We start from the raw sequence: 20146 nt of genomic DNA on the forward strand, positions 1-20146 counted from the left end.
TAGGGTATGGGGGCCTTGGGTCTGATCTGGGCTGGTGTGGCTGACCGTGGGCTCTAATATGGGGGGTCTGGGCAGCAAAGCTATTGATAACAGGAACCGATAATGCTGCGATTCCAAGGGGTCAGACAGGAGTCCACGTGATTTGAAATTGGTCCCATGAGCCGTTAGCAAGGTGGTGATGAGAAATCGTGAAACCTGGGCCCATCCGCTGGGAAAAGGAGGCTGATGTGTCCTTTCTGGATCGTTAGGGCCCAGCTGAGTGGCTAGAATTTGGGCAGGACCCCCAGCATCTCACTGAAGTAACAACCAGGACCTGGGAAGAGCTTCTGTCCTATTGATGAGACACAGTGAGCACGAGGCGGCGACCACGGCTTGGTGCCACGGGAGGCCTCTCGGGGTACCCCAGATGATGGGTGGAGGCAGCTGGTGCATAGTGGGTCCTTTATAAATGAATGACTGCAGTGGAGCTCCAGCCCCACCTGTGCTGAGGTTCGGCTCTGCTGGACCAGCCTGAGAAGAGCCCACAGGGTAAAAGTGCTCCAGGCAGCCGGAGACATCAAGTCCTTCCTCGTGGTGAGAGTAGCTGGGCACGGTCCAGCCCAGCAGCAGAGGCTCTGGTCAGTGCTCAGTCATGCTGTCAGCTTAGTCACTGTCACCCTCCATCCCGACAGCCATGGGCTCTGTGTTCCTTTCTCCTTGTGCATGGCTTAAGAAGAGAGCTCAAGCTCTCTTGGAGTGTGCCGGGAATATCCCGTGTCTGTTGTCTCTAGCTCCCGCCCCAGCTTGTAGATGTCCCTTTTCCCGTACTCACTGGGCATCGCCGCTACTTTCTGTCCTGTGCCATTTCTCCTGGAAGGGGGAGCCCGGGCCATCCCGCGGCTGAACTCCAGTTGGGGAGCCTGCAGTGCAGTTCCACATTGCCAAGGCCCTTGGTGTCCTGAGCAAACCCCGCTGTCAGCAGCCTGGAAAGGAGGAATGCCTGCAGGGGCGGGGCCGTAGGCTGGCTTCCCAAGAAGGTTCCCCCAGGTGTTGGAGCTGGAGGCCGAGGCACCACCTTGACCTTGGGGTTTCTATACCTCCAATGAGAGGGTTAGTATCCAGGGATTGTGCGTGACCACGCTCCCTAACAGAACACCACCAGTGTCTTTGTGGCATTCAGTTTTCCTGTCCTACAGGGGACTCCCAGATGGTGCTCTCGCCCCAGGGTGAAGCTGACAGCACAGGAAAGGAGAACTCCTGCTGCATCCATGCGATGTTTATTGAGGGCTTTTTGGAGCTGGGCGCCCGACTTGGTGCTGGGGATGCTGAGATAAAAAACACAGTCCCTGCCCCCAAGGATCTCAAAGTCTTATGGGGAGACAGGGGTGTCACAGGGTACAAGACAACATGGTGAGTGTCCTGTGAGAAGCACAGCTTGTGTGTGGAGCTGATACTCTGTCAGCACATGCCAGCTAAGGTCTGGAGGTTGTTAAAATGGTGAAGTGCTTCCATGGCAGTGGTTAAATACCTGCGTCCTGAGCTCCCTTAGTGATCACACCCGATTCTCCAGCCACCCTGGCCCCTCCGGGATCCAGGAGCTAAGTAAGCATCAGTACCGGGCTTAGACGGAGGCCCTCGGGACCCTGATGCAGCCCTTTGGCTGGAGTCCTTTTTGGTCGGAGTTTGTGCTCTACTAGTTGTTACCTATCTTGAGTATCAACCATGGTTCTGGGGTGGACAGCATAGCCAAGTACCCAACATTCGTTGGGTACCCAGGAGCGGGCTGGCTGGCAGACAGGAACAGTAGCTCAGAGGAAGCAGGAGGGAACGAGTCCCAGCGGCAAGTGCTTTGTTGGGTTGACTTGTAAAGTGCAGCCTGTGTTCTACTAGAAGGCGGGGTGTGTGAGGGGAGAGATGGGAAAGAGGGTCTCACACTACATGCATGTCACAGCCTCAACCAGTGAAGCACGGTCACTCTCCTGACCAAGGAGGCCCCAGTTCCTGACCTCAATGCCTGTACAATCCAGTGACGGCTTGTGAAGAAAAAAACTCACTTCTTTTTCTCTGCTCTCAATACAGTTCTTCACTTCTGGCCATCTAACATGTGATTTCCCCCCATACTAATCAGTCATGTAATTCTCTCTGGTCACTGAGTGGGTGTCCCACAATTCAAAGCAATTCTGACACCACCTGCCTGGAGTGAGTGTCAGATCCCACAGGTGAGGACTTGGTCTCATAAGACTACATCACCCCACTACTTCTGATGCCAATCACAAGTCCAGGTTGTCACCTGAGCTTCTGACTGACAAGCTATAGATCAGAGGTTCCCAGGACCCCTTCCTTGGGTTTGGTAATTTGCTAGAGTAGCTCACTGAACTTGGGAAAACAGTTTATTTACTGTTTATTATTACCAGTTTATTATAAAAGGATACCACTCAGGAGCAACCAGGTGGAAGAGATGCAAAGGGGGAGGTATGGATGGGGTCACGGAGGTTCCACGCCCTCTCCAGGTGCGCCACCCTCCCAGCCCCTCCACGTGGTCATGAACCCAGAGGATCCCTGAACCCCACTTAGGATTTCTATGGAGGCTTCATTATGTAGGCATAATTGATTAACTTCTTGGCCTTTGATGATTAATTCAACCTCCAGTCAGGTGGGGCTGAAAGTTCCAACCCTGTAATCACTTGGTTGGGTTCCTTGGCTACCAGCCCCCATCCTGAGGCTCTCCAGGAGCTCCCAGCCAAGGGCCATCTTATTATCATACAAAAAGACACATCACAAAAAGACACACAGCACTGGAGATTCCAAGGGTTTTAGGAGCTATGTGTCTGAAAATGGGAGCAGAGACCCAGTATATGTATTTTCTTATGATGTCACATTGCGTTTCTTTTTGGAAGGGACAATCATCATTCTTTGAGCTCTGGCATATTCCAGACAATGTGCTACGTCTTGTACAAACACTATTTTCATTCACCTTTATGATGCCTCCATGAAATTGGCATCACTATCCCTATTTTATAGATGCAGAAATTGAGGCCATGGGAGGTTACCCAGCTAGTCAGTGGCAGGCTGGAAATTCAAGTTCATTGCTGACTCCAAAGCCTATTATTTTTTATTGCACCAAACTGCTTCCAAAAGTCTAGAGAAGAACTAGGGAGGAGAAGGATGGTGAAGCTTGACAGGCTGGCTTCTCTGCTGAGGTGAGCACACCTCCCTCACACAGCCTGACTTTTTATTTTCTGTGACAGAAGCATGAGGGGATATATGGAGGATATATATGGAAGATGAGAGTTACAAAAGCCATTCATACAAGTCCAACTCGCAATCCCCCCTTCCTCTCAGCTTTGGTTTGGAGTTGAGCTTCAGGGAAACATTTCACCAGTGCAATGGGTTGGACACAGGAAATAGAGAAAAAGTTGCTTCTTTCCTCCAAGGATCTGTGCCCCTTTGTCCAACCCCTTCTCCTCAGCTACAGCTTTCCCTGCAGACTTTAGCTTCCTAAGATGTTTCAGTTTGGCGTGAGAAGCATTTGCTAGCCATTGGAGGGTCTTGAGCCTTTAAGGGACAGGTTCAGTGTCATCACTGGGAGAGTAGAGCCTAGAACAGGCTGGAAGCTGAAAGGTCTGCTACGAGGTTGTTGTATCCATCTGGACATGAAGCTCTCTCAGGTAGGGGCTGTGGACATAAAAAGATGAGGGGAGCTACTAGAAATATCAGCAGAGGAGAGATTAGTAGGACTTGAATCTGAAAAGGAGTGAGAGAGAGATATCAAAAGTCTTCTTGGATAGATATGGTTAATAGATGGTATTTATGTTGCCCTTCTGTATCCTGTGCCCTTCTGTATCCTGTGCCCAGGGCAGACATCACTAATCAGTCACAGTTCTTTTTTGGGCTCAACCACAGACTCCTTCTAAACACAGCAATCTATGTTAACTCTCACTAACCCACTGGTATTGCACATAAGTTGAAATCTACTCGATCTCTGCTCTAATGTTTCAAGTCAGGAGGACTCAGCAGAGGTAGTTTGGGAGAATTCAGGAGGTAAGAGTAAGCTGTTCTGTCTATATTTTTGTTCTTAGGTGTCCAGGGGAATGCGTATTGTGAGAACAGGAAGACAGGACAGTGGAGAGGTTAGGCATTAAGGGTAGAGCTGTAGAGCTGGAATTCATCTCTAATTAGGCAGTAATTGAAGTCATATGAATGGAGGGATGTCTTCCAACAGAGTGAGTAGATGGGGAAGAGAACAGAGAGCTCATTGCCAGAGGATAGGAAACTGCTCACGATGCTGAAGCAAGAAAGTGAAAAAAGTTAACAAGAGAAAAAACTGCATCTCTCCAGCCCCCAAAGTGGAATCCTTTGGAAACTTAAGGAACTGAAGTGCTGGTTTCCTTACAGATTACAAGGGTTAATGCTGTTGACGCCTTCCTTTTAGTCTCGGATATGAGCCAGTGTTTCTTCCAGCAGTGATGCTTTAAAGGAGCCTCTCTCCCTGCAGTCTCCCACTCCACATCCTGTTTCCGGTCTTGGGCCAGCTCACCCTTCTTCCTTTGTGCCGTGACTTCTCTCTTCTCTGTGGTTTGGTCCCATCCCAGCTTGCCGTGCAGAGGGAAGGCTAGGTACCACACTTGTGATCTTGTCTTCCTGATGGCTACCTTAACTAATCACTCTGAAACCCTTAGGTTCTGGGGATAATTATTCCCGCAAAGTCAAGGACTCCCTTTCCTTCCAGTGACCTGGAATTACCCTCTCGCAATGAAAGCACCCAGAGCTTTGGAGTGACTTCTCCGCATTAACTCTGAGGCCGAGTTGCAGCGAGGAAGTCTACCCTTTTAATAGGGGAAAATATTGCCCTCGTAAGTCTTTATGCAACACACTTGAGCCTAATGCTCACTTACCAATTTGCCTTTATAACTTCCATTTTGAGTGAATTAAGTCCTCCATACGGGTAGTTATTAAAGAAGTGATAAGTGCTTTATAATTCAGTAAAGGGTAGCCTGGCCATTTCAGATTTTCCTAAGGAAATTGGCCACTCGAAAGGCAGCACTTTCAGGACCGCTGCGGCCAGCTGCTCTTAGGCCCAGAGCTTGCACTATTGGATTACTTTCAAGCCAGCTGCTCCGGCCTAGACTAGACTTTCCTTCTCACTCAGACTTTCTCCTCCAAGGCCCACTGGGGAGAAAGGGTCAAAGCTAATGTGTCTCTCCCTGCCTCAGGCTGTTTCTGCTCTTGATCAAAGACCTCCTCTTTCTCTCCTAGTTCAAAGCTGAGATGTCTAGTAGGGACTGGAGGGTTTATGATCAATGTGGTTTGAGTCTCATCTGTAGACAAGAGGGGACTGTCTCCAAGGGGCCACAGGGCTGTGCCTCCCTCCCCTACCCGCCAGGCACAGCTTGCTTCTTTACACCTTTGTCTTTTCAAATAGTTGGAGAAAATGCTGGTCCCGTCAAGACCTTGGGAACCATAGCCTTTTCATGACTTGCTGCAAGGTCCCAGGGTTCTGAGGAAGTACAGTCATTTATTAATTTGTTCATTTAAATCTTCTACCTTGTACTAAGAACTGGGCTGAGTGTTGTGGATACAGTAGTGAACAATATAGGTTGCCTGCCCTCAGAGAGCTTGCATTCTGTTGGGGGAGAGACACAGTCAACAAGTAAACACATACTTGAGGTAATTATAGATTTTGTCAAATGATATAAAGGATGTACCTAGAGTGACATTTCTCAACCTTGGCACTATTGACATTCTGGAGGGGATAACTCTTTGTTGTGAGGGGCTGTCTTGTGTTGTAGGATATTTAGTTACATCCTTGGCCCCTACCCACTAGATGCAGTAGCCCCTCCCCAGTCATGACAACCAAAAATGTCCCCAGACATTGCCAAGTGTTCTCTGAGGGCTTAAATCCACCCCGGCTTGAGAACTATTGATCCAGAGGAAGGTGATACAGAATGTCTTTAGGTGGTCGGTCAGGGAAGGCCTCCCTGAGGAGATGACATTGAAGGGGAGTCCAAGTGCTTTTAAGGGCAAAACCAACTGCAAAGGTCCTGAGAGGGGGGGAGGGAGCTTGATGTTTTGAAGACTAGAGAGAAGACCAGTGGGAGGAAAGCCAAGTGAACAAGGGTAAGGTTAGTCTGAGCTGAGGAGGGAGAGAGATGAGCCAGACATGGAGGATCTTGCTGGCTGAGGTGGAGTCTGAATTCCATCTCAAGTGCAGAAGCCATTGGAGGTTTCTTTCTGTGGGGAGTGGGTGGGGGAGGGGGACATGATCTGATTTATGTTATGAAAAGCTCATTCAGCCTTCTGTGCGAGGACAGGTTTAGTCAGGTGGGAGTGGAAGCAGTGGTCATGCTTTTGAGGCAGTGGTCTTTGTGAGGGGCGATGGTGGCCTGGGTGATCAGGGGTGATAAGAGTGGAGGTTCTGAGGAGCGGACAGAGCTGATGATCTCCTGTGGAGGTGCACTTGCTAAGGGGCGGCTGTTGGAGGGAAGGAAGGGAGCAATCAATGATGAAGTTTGACTTGGACAACCGGGTGGTACCAGTGCCATTTACTGAGATGGAGAAGCCCAAGTGGGAGGACAGCAAGGGCTGGTGTTGGACCTGCGGACATATCAGGGAAGAGCCTGGAGCTCAGTGGAGAGGTCCGACTAGAGACACCTTGGGGCGCTTGGATGGTGTTTGGAGCCAAGCACCTGGGTAAGATCCCTGTGGCTGGGTGGGGGCAAAACCTGGAGACTCCACCATTGAGGGATCAGACAAAGACTATGGAACCAGCAAAGGAGACTAAGAAGGGCTAGCCAGGGAGATAGAAAGAAACCCGGCAGAGAGTGGAGTTAAGGAATTCCTAGAGAAGAGAATGTTTTCAGAAGGAGAGAGTAGTTAACTAGGTAAAATGCCACCAAGAGACTGGGAAACTGGGTGGCAGAGAAGAATTTGCCAACGTGGAAACCGCTGTTGACTTGACAGTGTAGTTTCAGAGGAGTGGTGGGAACAGAAGACAGATTGGGGTGAAGAATCAAAGGGAGGTGAGGAAGTGAGGCCTGGGAATGTAGACAATTCTTTTGAAAACATTTGTCCTACGGAGCTGGAGAGACATGAGTTGGTAGCTGGAGAACATGGAGTCCAGGAGATTTTCTTTGAAATGGGCTCTCCTAGGATGTGTTTGTATGCTGATGGAAAAATCTAAGAGGGCGAGAGTGAGGGGACAGAGGAGAGAGGGAGAAAATAGGAATGAGTCCTCGAGAAGGTGTCTCGAGGGGTGAGGGCAGGGGAAGGTCCACAGCGGGGCTGGTAGAGGGCTAAACACTTAAGCTCTGCTGTTGATCACTTCGGGGTTCATTCATTCATTCATTCCTTCAGCCAGATGTCACTGAGCATTTGGTCAGTGCCCTCAGAAAACTCATGTTCTGGTGAAGGTCATCGTCACCTGGGGAAGGGAAAGATGGAAAAGCTGAGCTCAGGTGTCAGGAGCATTCCCATCTCATCTGCTGCCATGTTTGCTGAGAGGAGGCCCTGCCCACTCCCCCACTCCTGATCCCCGTGGTGGGCAGTAGACATGACATCTGGTCCTGGGGGGGAGATCTGGGCCTCCTGAGACCTCTGGGATCACCCCGTTTCTGGGCTCTGTAGTGATGCCCCAAGTTGCCTGTTCCCAGTTGGGATGTTGAATGGTGTGTCCTGGGCCACATTCCTCCTCAGAGATCAAGTTCAGGGTTCCTGTGGGATTGGCCCAGGGCTCTGGGCTGCTCAGCTGGGCCCAGGGTGAGGACCTTGCCTGTGCTGAGCCTGGAAAACCTCTGGCATGAGTTGGGGCATCGAGGCGGCTATTTAGCACCAACCTGGATGGCTTCCCAGTCAGGTACTTATCCTGGGGTAACTGCCCTTATTTGAGATTCTGGAGGTGAGAGAGTGGGGAAGAAGGCAGATAGGATCTCTGTTCTCAAGTATCATAGTTCTAGAGACACGACAAACACGTAATCAAATAAGACAATTACAGATGGTTATGAAAGGCTGTGAAGGACATAAACGGGCTTGCGTCAGAGCAGCTGGCGGGGAAGGGAGGGTGGGCTCACAGAGGAGCCGGCTTCTCTGAGAAGGTGACCTTGGAGGGGAGACCTGAGGGATTAAAAGGAGTCAGGGAAGAGCATTTCATGGAAGTTCTGACCGGGAATAAGCCTGGCAGGTTTAAAAAACAGAAGGCACGTCAGTGTGGCCAGGGCCTAGAAAACCAGGGGAATGTGTTCAGCGAAGGGACTATGGAAGCGGCTAACAATCAGCTCATGAGGGACCTCGTAGGCCACGGCCCGGGTTTTGGATTTTATTGTAAGGACCAAAGGAAGCAGTTGGAGGGTTATAAGCAGGGGAGAGGATGATCACTCTGGAGCAGAGACTGTGGAAGGAGAAGAGTGAAAGCAGGGAGGCCAGCTAGGAGGCAGTGGCCGTTTGCAGTTAGAGGCGGTGGCTCCCTGGCGTGCAGATGTGTGGACAGCAGTGAAAATAGGGAGAAACAGACAGACTGGTGATGGGCAGGTCAGTCTGATCACAGGCTGGGACCTGAGCGGGGCAGCTTGGACTCCCCAGTGAGCTGGCTGAGTTCCAGATGTGTGCCCTTGACCTTTTCTCTGTTAGGAGACGCAGCATTTCAGCACCTGAAGAGCACAGGTGTGCACACAAACATACCCCGTTCGTTCCTGGCACGAGCTTTGGAATTGATCAGGAAGCCGGCACAGATGCTGCCATCTTCCATCTGTTCACCACACGATCTGAATGTTCCTTTCTGCAGTCCCGGGGGTGTCTGTGATGTGGGGCTGGTTCACCATGGTCCTTGGCGGGCAGCTGCTTGTAGAGCTGGTGTGCTCACGTGCTGGCATGCCGGGGTTGCCAGCCCAGGAAGGCTCCCCAGGCTTCTAGTATCCCCCTTGACAGCTGTCAAGGGAGGGAGAACCGGGTGACTTGGCTGGTGTGATCCGATGCAGCTCTCCTCCAGCCCCCTGGTGCCTGCGCTCCATGGAGCTGTTGCTCCAGACGGTTTGTTTATAATGCTAAACATATCAGATAATTGAAAGCTAATGCTTCTGTCTGGATCACTAGACATAATATGCCTGGATAACAAATCAATTTCCTCCTTGGCCTGCAAAGCTGGGAAGTCAAACACCCGGCACATCCTTTGTGTGTGTGCAAGTATGTGCGTGTGCGTGTGTGTGCACGCTCATGCATGTGTGTGCTCCAACGCTGACTTATTAGAAAATGAGGTTCCAGGCTAGTTTCTCCAGGCACCCAACTCTGTCTTAGAACAGGATTCAGGTGAGAAGGTGATGGGAGCCTCAGGTCTGACAGGGGACAGGGGCATCTGGTGATGAAGCCACACCTGTCGAGCCTTGTTATCCAAAGCTCTTAATGTCCTGTGTTGGAGGCGTGGAGAATTCATATACAGAACATCTGAGAAACACCAGTTTCAGCTACCTCCTGCCAGGATACAGCTCCAAGAATGAATATACTGAATATAATATACTAGTGATGGTGCCACCAGGAAAATGTGAATTATGAATTACCAACAAGAATGCTTACTTATCTGGCGAGCTCAATTATCCAGAAAGGGAATGCGAAACAAAGTAAGAAAACAAGGGCAAATATCTACCTCTCTGTGTGTGTGTGTGTGTGTGTGCGCGCGCGCGCGCGCGTGCGCACGCATGTCTGTGCCTGAAGTTTTTCATATTCCCTTAAATCCTTATTCAGATTCCTTTTACTTTTACTGAAGGCACAGTTCCAAAGACGGTCATGGAATCAGCTATACATTGCACTAGTGCTAGGCATCAGAGCCGAATGGAGGACGTGGGCATGGCCTCATCTAATCCTCATGGCCGTTGCATTTCCTATTAGGAAACTGAGGTCTGGAGAGGCTGGAGTAACTGGCCCAGAGGCATCAGGCTTCTAAGCACAGAGCTGGGTGTCGTCTCCAGGTCAGCCTACCTTCAGGGTGCCTGCTCTTGACCTCTGTTCTCCAATGGACTGCAGAGCAGACTGGTCTCAGCATGTTGCAAGGTCCCCGGGGGCACGGCCCAATAGCAAAGAAGAGCCAGAAAAACATTAAAAATGAAGGCAATTGCGCTTAGAATTCAAGAGTCATTTCAGGGTAGGACCACTTTGGGTAGGGACGCAGGTTCTGCTTACTTTGAGAGCCTCTAGTGGTGTCACTGTGCTACAGCTCAGTGGGCTAGGTGGGTTGATCACAATGATCCAGGATCATCAAGGAAATCTAAGCCGTGTTCTGTTTACTCTGCTTCAAAAGTCAAGGAGGTGTGTAATGAATTTTTTGGGAAAAAAGAAACATTCAGCAAGGAAGTTGAATACGCAGAGAGTTTTTTAAAATTAATTTATTTAATTTATTTATTTTTGTCTGTGTTGGGTCTTTATTGCTGTGCACGGGCTTTCTCTAGTTGAGGCGAGGGGGGGCTACTCTTCATTGTGGTGTGCGGGCTTCTCATTGTGTTGGCTTCTCTTGTTGCAGAGCACGGGCTCTACGCGCGCGGGCTTCAGTAGTTGCAGCATGCGGGCTCAGTAGTTGTGGCTCACAGGCTCTAGAGTGCAGGCTCAGTAGTTGTGGCGCACAGGCTTAGTTGCTCCGTGGCATGTGGAATCTTCCCAGACCAGGGCTCGAACCCGTGTCCCCTGCATTGGCAGATGATTCTCAACCACTGCACCACCAGGGGAGCCCCATGCAGAGTTTTGCATTTAAATTTAGTTGTCTGGAAAATTTGGTTATGAAGAATAGCTCATTAATAGCAGTGAGGAATCACAGTGAAAATAACAGCCATCTGACAGCAAGGGAGGAGAGAGGAAAGCTTGGGAAAATGAAGAAATACTGGGCCTGCCACATCTAAAGGAAGGAAGGATGCTCCCTTGTCCCACCAACCAATCCTTGTCTTGCTGATTACCCAGGTGAGGAGGAAAGTTCTGCCAGATGAAGGGTGCTTTGCCCCTCTCATGGGCCTTCCCAACAAACTTAGTCCCCTGGTGTTGGATGGACTTGAACATCTCAGTGTTCTAGGGTTTTCTGTGTTTAGGATTTAAATATTGGAGGTATAAGCAACTCTTAAACATATCCACATGGCATGTTTTTAATTAAAATAGGGACCACAGTCTGTACCATCTAATTTTTATATGCTTGGAGATTGCCAACTCATTACCATACTGGCCCAAGCCAAACAGAAGGAAGAAGAAGCAATGGTACAAAAGCACAATTGGATTTAATCTAGCATGAAGGATTTTTATATTCTCTGTGAAAGTATTAATTAATACTTCATTTGTATCCTAGCTCATTTCCACAGGGCTCCGAAGCAACTGTGGATTGGGTTTATCTGCTCCAGGAATGGTTGCTGGGTGAGCCACTGGGAGTGGCTCTTTTCCTCCCAAGTCCACCTGGAAGCAGCATGTACTTTGACCATGGGACCCCCAAGATCTCATTGAAGTTTTCTGAGCTGTAGCCCTAAGCCCAGCTCCGGCTTGGGAGCTCAGTGTTGTCATGAATTAAGCCTCACTTCCTCCCTCTCTCTGGAACAGTGTTGCATATCAGCTCCTGGCAGAGTCATGATTCTGTGGTGTCAGGGAAGGGCAGTGGCGAGAGGGCAGGGACAGGGCATTGCGTTGACTCTCTGGATGGCACATTTCGTATTTCCATGCAATGACGAGGCCTTAGAAATGCAGAAGGATAACATTCAGTGGAGGGACAAGGCACTAGGCAGTGGCTTCCAGCCAGAGCTTGGTGAGAAGAGACCATTATTGCTTTTAGAATGTGTAACCTGTCTTGGGCCAAGGTCCAGTGGGCCAAAGACCCCTCATTTCCTCTCAAGTAATGCCCTTGTCACGGGAGTGTCCTGAGAACCATGGCTTTTGATTTTCTTCTCTCACCTGGACCCTGTGACCTAGAGGCAAGCTTTTTGGTGTTGGCCTGGGGCCTTTTGGTGTTTGCTGCAAAACAATCATTTTCAAAATTATGTCTGAAGCCATGAAACTTTTTTTTCAATGGAATCTTAGGTAGAAGCCTTGTATAATAAAGCAGGGTTTCCCAGCCTCGATGCTGTGGACATTTGGGGCTGATAATTCTTTGTTGTGAGCATGCTGCCCTGTGCATTATTGAAATGTTTAGGAGCATCCCTGTGGATGCCGGTGTCACTTCCTGTCCCCCAGTTGTGACCACCAAAAGTGTTTCCAGAGACATTGTCAAATGTCCCCTGAGGGGCAAAATCGCCTCCAGTTGGGAACCATTGTATTCAAGGGACTAAAGTGGAGGTAATTAAAGTAGGGATGGGAGCCTGGAGTCACACTGAAAGCAAGGCTTCAGGTCTCTGTGGGGCAGCTACCACCACACACTGCCTGAGCAGACAGACGCAGGATCTGGCGGTCCCACTGACCCATGTTCCTGGCATCGCTCTGAGTTCTCGTCTCCCCACAGCGGCAGCAGGCTCTGCTCGGGGGGGCTGGTGCAGCCTGTGGTCCTGGAACAGGGTGACCAGTGACTGCCCCGTACAGGGCTCAAGGGCCTAACCTTCCTTCAAAAACATCATTCTTGATTGTTTTTCAAATGACAAAATCAGTGCTCCGTGAAAACAACCTGGACGACCCAGAAAAGCACACAAAAAGAAGTCACATGTAACTGTACTAGGCGGAGGGAACCACTGTTTACCACAAACCAAACCAAAGCAGACTGCTCTCATACTTTATCCATTTATTATTTTTAGAGCCTGCCTTTTAAACTTAAAACTCATGGCCTCCCTATTAGCACAAAGCAGCCAGCAGAGTTACCATAACTGACCCCCCGGGCTGGTACCAAGTGGTGAGTCATCGAGAAAACTTGGCAGGTGCCCTGCCCACGTCAACTGCAAATGTCAGGCTGCACCTTCGCCACCCTGCTTTTCCCTGGGAACCCGCTCTGCACTGCCGTCTGTGCATCCTCTGAAGCTGTTTATAATTTCTGCTTGAACAGTTTTCCTGGAGGTCATGAATGACAGGTTTACTGTCCCTCCACCCTTCTGCCCCTTGGAGTTTTTAATCAATGATTGCTGAGAGGTGACAACTTCCAGCAGAACCAACTTGCCCTTTTTAGCTTGAAAACTGAGAAAAGATTGCTCAGCCTCTACAAAACCCAGGTTTAAAAACAATCATCACAGGCACTACCTGAAGACTGACTGTGCATCCCAGCTGCCGAAAGGGCTTTTTAACATAGCCTTTCAATCTTCATGTCCTTCTTATGATGAAGGTATTTCATTGATATTATCCCCATTTGACAGATGACGAAACTGAGGCACAGACAGGTGAAGTAACCTGGACAGGGTCACATAGTATCCTGGCAGCCTGGCGCTACGCAGGTCAGCAACCTTTTTCTGTAAAAGGCCAGAAAGTCAATATTTTAGGTGAGTCTCTGCAGCTCCATCTCACCTCCATCTTTGTGGGGAAAAGTGGTCACAGAAAAGAGTAAATGAGTAGATATGAAAATGGACATTTATATTTCATATACTTTTTTTATTTTTGCCGTACGCGGGCCTCTCACTGTTGTGGCCTCTCCCGTTGCAGAGCACAGGCTCCGGACGCTCAGGCTCAGTGGCCATGGCTCACAGGCCCAGCCGCTCCACGGCATGTGGGATCTTCCCAGACCGGGGCACGAATCCGTGTCCCCTGCATCGGCAGGCGGACTCTCAACCACTGCGCCACCAGGGAAGCCCTCATATACTTTTCACATGTCACAAAATAGGATTCTACTTTTGATTTTTAAGAAAATGTAAAAACGATTCTTCCTTCTCAGGCTGTACAGAAATGAGCGGTGGGTTGGAATTTGTAGTTTGCTGGCCTGGCTCTGGAGCCCCAACTCCTAACCACACTGTTGCACCGTTGCTGTAAAAGTGCTATTCCCCCATGTAGGAAAACTCAGACCCAAAAGAGGATGCAGGGACCATATGCTATTGACCAGGGAGTCCTTTGCACCAAGGACTTCAGCCATTGTCCTGCCATGTCTCGGTGTGTGCCTATGCAGGGGAAGGGTCATTTGTGGGCATAAGGACAGGAGGGCTGAGAGGGGTAAAGTATTAGAATGCAATAATGACTGACAACTCAGCCATAATAAAAACACATTTCTGGAATTCTAATGTGGGCTCAGAAAAATGATTTCATTTATTTAAACAACTTGATTGACAGCTGCTTGTTGGAAGTAGATTCTTGTCTGAAGCTGGGCTCCCATGAATGAATGGCCACCTGCAGAAACACTGCAATCTATTTGGTGGTTTACATGGACCGAGGCACCAGTGAATACTCTGGGTGGGAGTGGGGCTGGCCCAGGTCCTTCTACCACTTCTGGCCTTCCTTTTCATCTGACATGGAGCCAGGGTCCCTGCCCTGGCGAGACCAGACCAAGCAAACTGTCGTGGGGCCATGAGGCTTCCAGGGAGAAGGCTTTGGAGTTGGAATTCAGTACTGACCTGGCCACCTGGTCCATGTCCCCAGCAGATGCCAGTGTGTCTGGCTGCTTAGCAGGGGCTCCGAGAGAATGTGGTACAAAAAGGGCTCTTGGCATACCTTGTTACTGCGCGACTCTGAAATGCTTCCAGAGGTCCTGGCCACCACCTCCCTGTGGCCTTCCTGGCTCCAGCTCCAGTTGATGGCAGATGGCAGAGCCACGGGTGGGGTGGGGCTAGGGAGGAGACGTCTGGGGGAGGTGGCTGCCACTTTTCTGTGCCTCGGGTAGCTCTGTCCCAGGGTGAGCTGTCACTTCTTTTCCCTCCTTGCAAAGAGCAGGCTTAGACTTTGGGGGCACTGACAGGAGAGTCAGATCCCAGGAGGGTAGCTTGGGCAGCGGGAAGCCTTTTCCCGTGGCCCCTTGAAGCTCCTTGGGGTAGCGGGTGTGTATGAATGGTCTTCGCTCAGACAGCTCTAGAGCTGGAAAGGACCTTGGTAATCAACAGTCTGATGGTTCTCCACCTTGACACCAAAAGCAGTAACGAGGATGTTTGTCCCTGGTGTTTTGTCAATATAAAACAAACAAATAAACGAACAAAGGAAATCAAGTGCATACCCATGATAAGCCCTTCCATGCTAACAGTACTTTCAAGAATTCCTTTGCTTTGGGCTGGAATTTATCCACTGGGTGAGTCAGCACTGCTTTATGCCTGTTGATAAAAAGCTCTGGTTAACAGTGATTTATATCTTGGATTAATAAATCCGAGAAGATGAATTAATTATTACTTAATAAATGTGTGTGCTTTTTTGATACATGTTTAGGGAGCTAAATATGAAGACTCTTGGGAGTAAGTTCTAAAACGAGATCTTTGTGAAGAGATGGGGGTGAAACTGCTGATCTGGTGCAACCCTCTGTCTTTACAAATGAGGACACCAGAGGCCCAGAGAGCTGAAAGCTCACGTTCAAAGCCACAGCTGCTTAAGTCACAGAGATGAGGCTGGAATCAGGCTTCTCGGCTGCCAGCCTCATGTTCTTTCCATGACACCCAGGCCTGTGGTCACCCCTCCTTTGTGGAGTTGATTCTGCCTTATCAAGCCATTGATGTTCTTGAACTCCAGATGGATTGGGCCGTGGTCACCCAAAGGGGGTCATCAATGTCTGGCCCCTGGGGGACGCTGAGGAGGTGTGTGTTCCTTCTGGGCTTTTCCACTCCCAAGCCATGTTCACCAGCAAGCCCCCCTACACACTCCCTTTATTTAAACCATGTCATTTGTATTGTCTTTACAGGCAGGAACTTAAGAAAACAAGCCTGTCCTTTAAACAATCCTATATATGAAAAAATGAAAGAGAATGGAAGGAAACTAAGTCAGGAAGGCCCACAGGGAGATTGGATCTCAAGAATTTAAAGAGTAGTTTTTCTGGAGCTGAGGGGGGAACGTTAAATGCTGTCCATGCGTTTGGCGCTTGGGATCCCACAGTGAGCCCATCAGCCAGGTGGCACGCGTGACACCACACTGGGGAAGAAACCGGCTCAGAGATAATTGGCGACTTGGTGGAAATCCTGGCTCATGGGTGGCTGCTCCAGGATTTGAACCCAGGTCTCTGGCACTAAAGCCAGTGCCTTTCCTGTGGCCCCTCTGCTGACCTGAACCCTGCCTTTCCTCTCCCCTGCAGACACATAGAGAACTGGCGCGGTCTGCACACGCTCAACGCCGTGGACATGGAGCTCTACACCGGCCTCCAGAAACTGTGAGTGCACCAGCTCCCGGGGTGTGTGGGGAGTGGGATGGGCTAGGGCTCAGCCCATAGTTTGGGTTTCAAAGCAGGACCTGAACCCAGGTCTCCTGGGCTAGCCCTCTGCTTGGCTGATGGTCCCCGTGGAGCAGGAAATTTGCAGTCACCTCCTCCTTTGGATTCAGTGCAAGTAGCTGTGGGAGATTTGGGGTGGAAGGGAAGAGGCACAAAGTGGGTGGCAGCGCAGTAGTCGTGGACCAGATTCTTACCCACTTGCCAGGACGGGCACATCCCTCACCCTGACCCAGGTCCCAGTGGGGTGTGAGCCCAGATGCCTCCCACTGGACCCCCTCAGTTGGATCACCCAGTGACGACTGATGATGAAGAGATGCGTTCAGTTCACCGGGTGGCTGCCGTCCAGTCTTGGCCTCACTGGCTGTCAGCCTTGGCCCAGAGCAGAGATGTTTCTCTGCTCCATAAGCTCTGCTGAACATCTTTTTCTCTCTCTCCAGGACCATCAAGAACTCAGGACTTCGGAGCATCCAGCCCAGAGCCTTTGCCAAAAATCCCCACTTGCGCTATATGTAAGTAGAGCTGAGAGCTGGGACCCGGGCCTTAGAGAGTGGGTGGGTGAGGTCATAGGGCGGGAGAGAGTCCTGGGCTGTGAAGCCCAAGGCCTGAGATCTGGACCCGGCTTTGCCACTGTGTCCTGGGGCAAGTCCCTTCACTTCTCTGGACCTGAGATTTTGCCTTTTAACACAACGGGTTTGGATTTGATGATCTGTAAGTTTCCTGTTGGATGGAAGAGCCTAGGACCAAGGATTAGCGGGAGGGAGTGTCTCTTCACTCCCAAGTGTGTTCACTTCCTGTGATGAAATTTGCAATCGTATTGGAATGTAAATGAGAGGAAATTCCCCATATAAGTGTAGTGTGTGACGTGAGTACTATACTTCTGAGACCATGTGTAGGTCCGTAAGTGTGTGTGTGTGTGTGTGTGTGTATGTGTGTGTGTGTGCACTGGGGTGGTGGCGTGGGGTTTGGAAGGGGGAAAGCAGGGCCAGGCCACGTGTCATGTCGAAATAGATTCTGGGTTCAGTGGAGAAGAGCTCTGAAAAGCAGAGACACCTGTATATAAGGTCACACAGCTTTGGGACAAGCTGGAGGTGACATGACCCTGGTGGGATCCCCATGTCACCTGATTCCCTGGGGGGGTGTGCCCCCCTCCTCTCCCCTCTCCCCTCCCACCACTGCCATGTCTGGTGGTGGAGGGGCCTCCTGGCATTCGGCTCTGTCTAGACCTGTAGGGGTGGAATCACACGAGCTTGGTGTTTCCTCTCCAAGCCTAATTCTGGGCTGAAGACTCTGGGATTAGATGGGAGGACCACCATCTCCTGGGAAGAGGTGGGCTTGAAAAGAAGCCTAGGGCCAGCGATTAGGGGAAGTACCAACATGCTGCACCTGTTGGGGGTCCTTACTGTTCGGTCAAGCCTTCTTTTCAGATGGTGACCATTTTGGACATCTGCTGGGCATGTTCTCCAAGAGCAGAGATTCCATAGGAACCAGGGGGATGGAGTCTACTGTATTTGGGGAGAAAATGGAGGAATGGTGTGCAGATGAATCTTTCCTTTGGCCACTTGAGAGTTGTACTGGCCCAGGCACTTTGCACTTGAAGGGCATCCCGGCTGCATAGGAGTCTCACAGGAAGAGACACAGCACCCAAGGGAAGTGGAGGGGAGGTAGAGAAAAAGAAAAGTCGTGGAGAATTGCACTGGGTGAATTGTTTCTCTTCTGGGGGGCCCTGGCCTCACCCCCGGGCCTCTGTGTGTTTTCCCAAGCACGTAGTGAGTGCTTGGTAAATATTTTTTTAATCAGTTATGGCCACCCCTGCTTTGTGCTGAACTTTCTTTCCTTTCTCTGGACATAGCACACTGTATGGCCACTGATGTAGTACCTGTGGGGAACTGAGGCCTCCCCTGCAGCTGTCTCATTTAGCCATTGCCGCCTTGCCCTAATTGAGTCTCTGTGGTGGGATTCTTCTGATGTGTGTTCTTCGCAGCTGGGGGCATAGCTGGGACCAGAGGAGGGCCTTGGACCGGATGTTCCAGGTGTTTATTTTATTGGGGATTTGAGTTTCAATGTAAACTATCCCAGGAGAAGAAGCTTTTGACCTCTGAGAAGTCTCCTTTTCACACTAACTCATACAAGGGTCACAAAGCCAAATGCCCACGGCGGACCAGGTGGGGAGAGTGGAGGCTGGGGACCATGTGTTCCCCCCGAGAGGCAGCCTGTAAGCAATTCCAGCTGACTGCTGCCATGAGGAGGCGGGGCCTCGGGTTGCCAGATTTACTGCTTTTTTTTTTTTTCAAGAAGAGCTGGAGGTCCAGTGAAACCTTTCAAGTTTTAAATACTGGTAACTAAAAATAAAATCTCTCAACTCATGGGCCAGGCAGAACTACTCTGTGGGCAGAATATGACACATGGAGTGCCAGTTTGCGGTCTAGGGTCATACTTTGGACAGAAGCTGCCGGCATAGGAGAGGCTCTGTCCCTTTTGACGACAGTGGCTTGGTGCTCAGAGCCTGCTAGGGCACTGTGTCACCCGAAGCTCGTAGGGCAACTGAGAGGGCTTCCGGACCCATCATGTTTCCATGGGCTACAGAGGTGGGGGGAGATGCATCTTGGGTTAAAGGTGTCTCTGAAGTTGGGTTGTACTAGAACCTGTCTTTGAATACCCTTGAGATCCCAGAAGAGGGCTGCGACCCACCATCTCTTCTGAGATGATCTGGGTCTGCTGGCTGGTGGCAGTGACGGGCTGGTGGGGCTTTGCAAGATTCCCAAGACTTTGGGGGCAGGAAGGGTCTGGGTGGAATAGGTTCTGATGACACCAGTGAGCCTGCCCATGACCTTGGGCACTGTTTTCTCCTGGATACATTGGCCGGCTCTTGACAAAGTACTTGGTATCGGCCACAAAGGGATCAAGAGTGAGAAAGATGGGTCACCATCAGTCCAGCCCCAGTTTGGGCCTGTCTGCATATTGGGGGCTAGTTGGATGCTCAGATCAAGGTGAGAGGGTCAGCACCTGGTCCAGGGGCTCTGATAGGCACAGTGGGGCTGCTGGAGGAGCCTGAGGATCGCAGAGAAGTGAGTTAAGAGGTCGAGGCATATGCAGTGGCTTCATCGATGGGTTGGTTTATTAACTTTTACTCCTTACGAAGACAAACCCCAAATCCTGACTGAGTGAATTTCCCGGCAGCTTCGGGACATTTTCTCCTGGCAGATGGGCCAGGTTTCTCTGCTCTCTCACAGCATCTTCTATTTCTGTCCTCTACATGCATTTACAAGTCTTCAGGCCCCAGCTGAGCAATCACAAGATGATCACTTACTCCAGCACTAATTGCCGAGCCCTGGCTTGGCGGCTTTTGTTTTCCCCCTTCTTCTTCTTTTTTCTTAGGGTGATGGCTGAGAAGTCTTTTCTTCTCCCCTCTGTACCCAATAAGAAGCCAGAAGTGAGATCATTGCCTTCTGTACCAATGTCAAGTTATCCAAATTGTTCTGATTGGTTCAACTGTCTCCCACCTCTAAGCTGCTGTTGCATCAGTCAGTGTAATTCTTTCCTGTGCCAGAAAAGGAGCCAACGATGTGAAGGCCAGGTGGTCTGCCACAAAGAAGGCTGGAGATTAGGACTCTTCAAGGTTTACGAGTGACTGACCATCTATTTTTGACCGCTTCTGTTTTCTCTGTCTTTTCTGGAGTGTGAAAAATGAAATACTGATTCCTACACATCAAGGGAAATACTTTTTTTTTTTTTTTTGCGGTACATGGGCCTCTCACTGCTGTGGCCTCTCCCATTGCAGAGCACAGGCTCCGGATGCGCAGGCTCAGCGGCCATGGCTCACGGGCCCAGCCGCTCCACGGCACGTGGGATCCTCCCGGACCGGGGCACGAACCCGCGTCCCCTGCATCGGCAGGCGGACTCTCAACCACTGCGCCACCA

General features: G+C 50.4%; 1 protein-coding gene across 6 annotated transcripts in view; it reads left to right on the forward strand.

Moving 5' to 3' along the window:
• NTRK3 (neurotrophic receptor tyrosine kinase 3) overlaps positions 1-20146 on the forward strand; it is a 386072-nt gene that overhangs the window by 57611 nt on the left and 308315 nt on the right. For all 6 annotated transcript variants that reach the window (XM_060293880.1, XM_060293879.1, XM_030878684.2 and 3 more), the window contains exons 2-3: positions 16094-16168; positions 16666-16737. In XM_060293880.1, coding sequence (XP_060149863.1) covers positions 16094-16168; positions 16666-16737 — 147 coding nt within the window. The remainder of the gene's footprint in view (positions 1-16093; positions 16169-16665; positions 16738-20146) is intronic.

This window comes from Globicephala melas, chromosome 2 (genome assembly GCF_963455315.2).
Source record: "Globicephala melas chromosome 2, mGloMel1.2, whole genome shotgun sequence".
NCBI classification, from domain to species: domain Eukaryota; kingdom Metazoa; phylum Chordata; class Mammalia; order Artiodactyla; family Delphinidae; genus Globicephala; species Globicephala melas.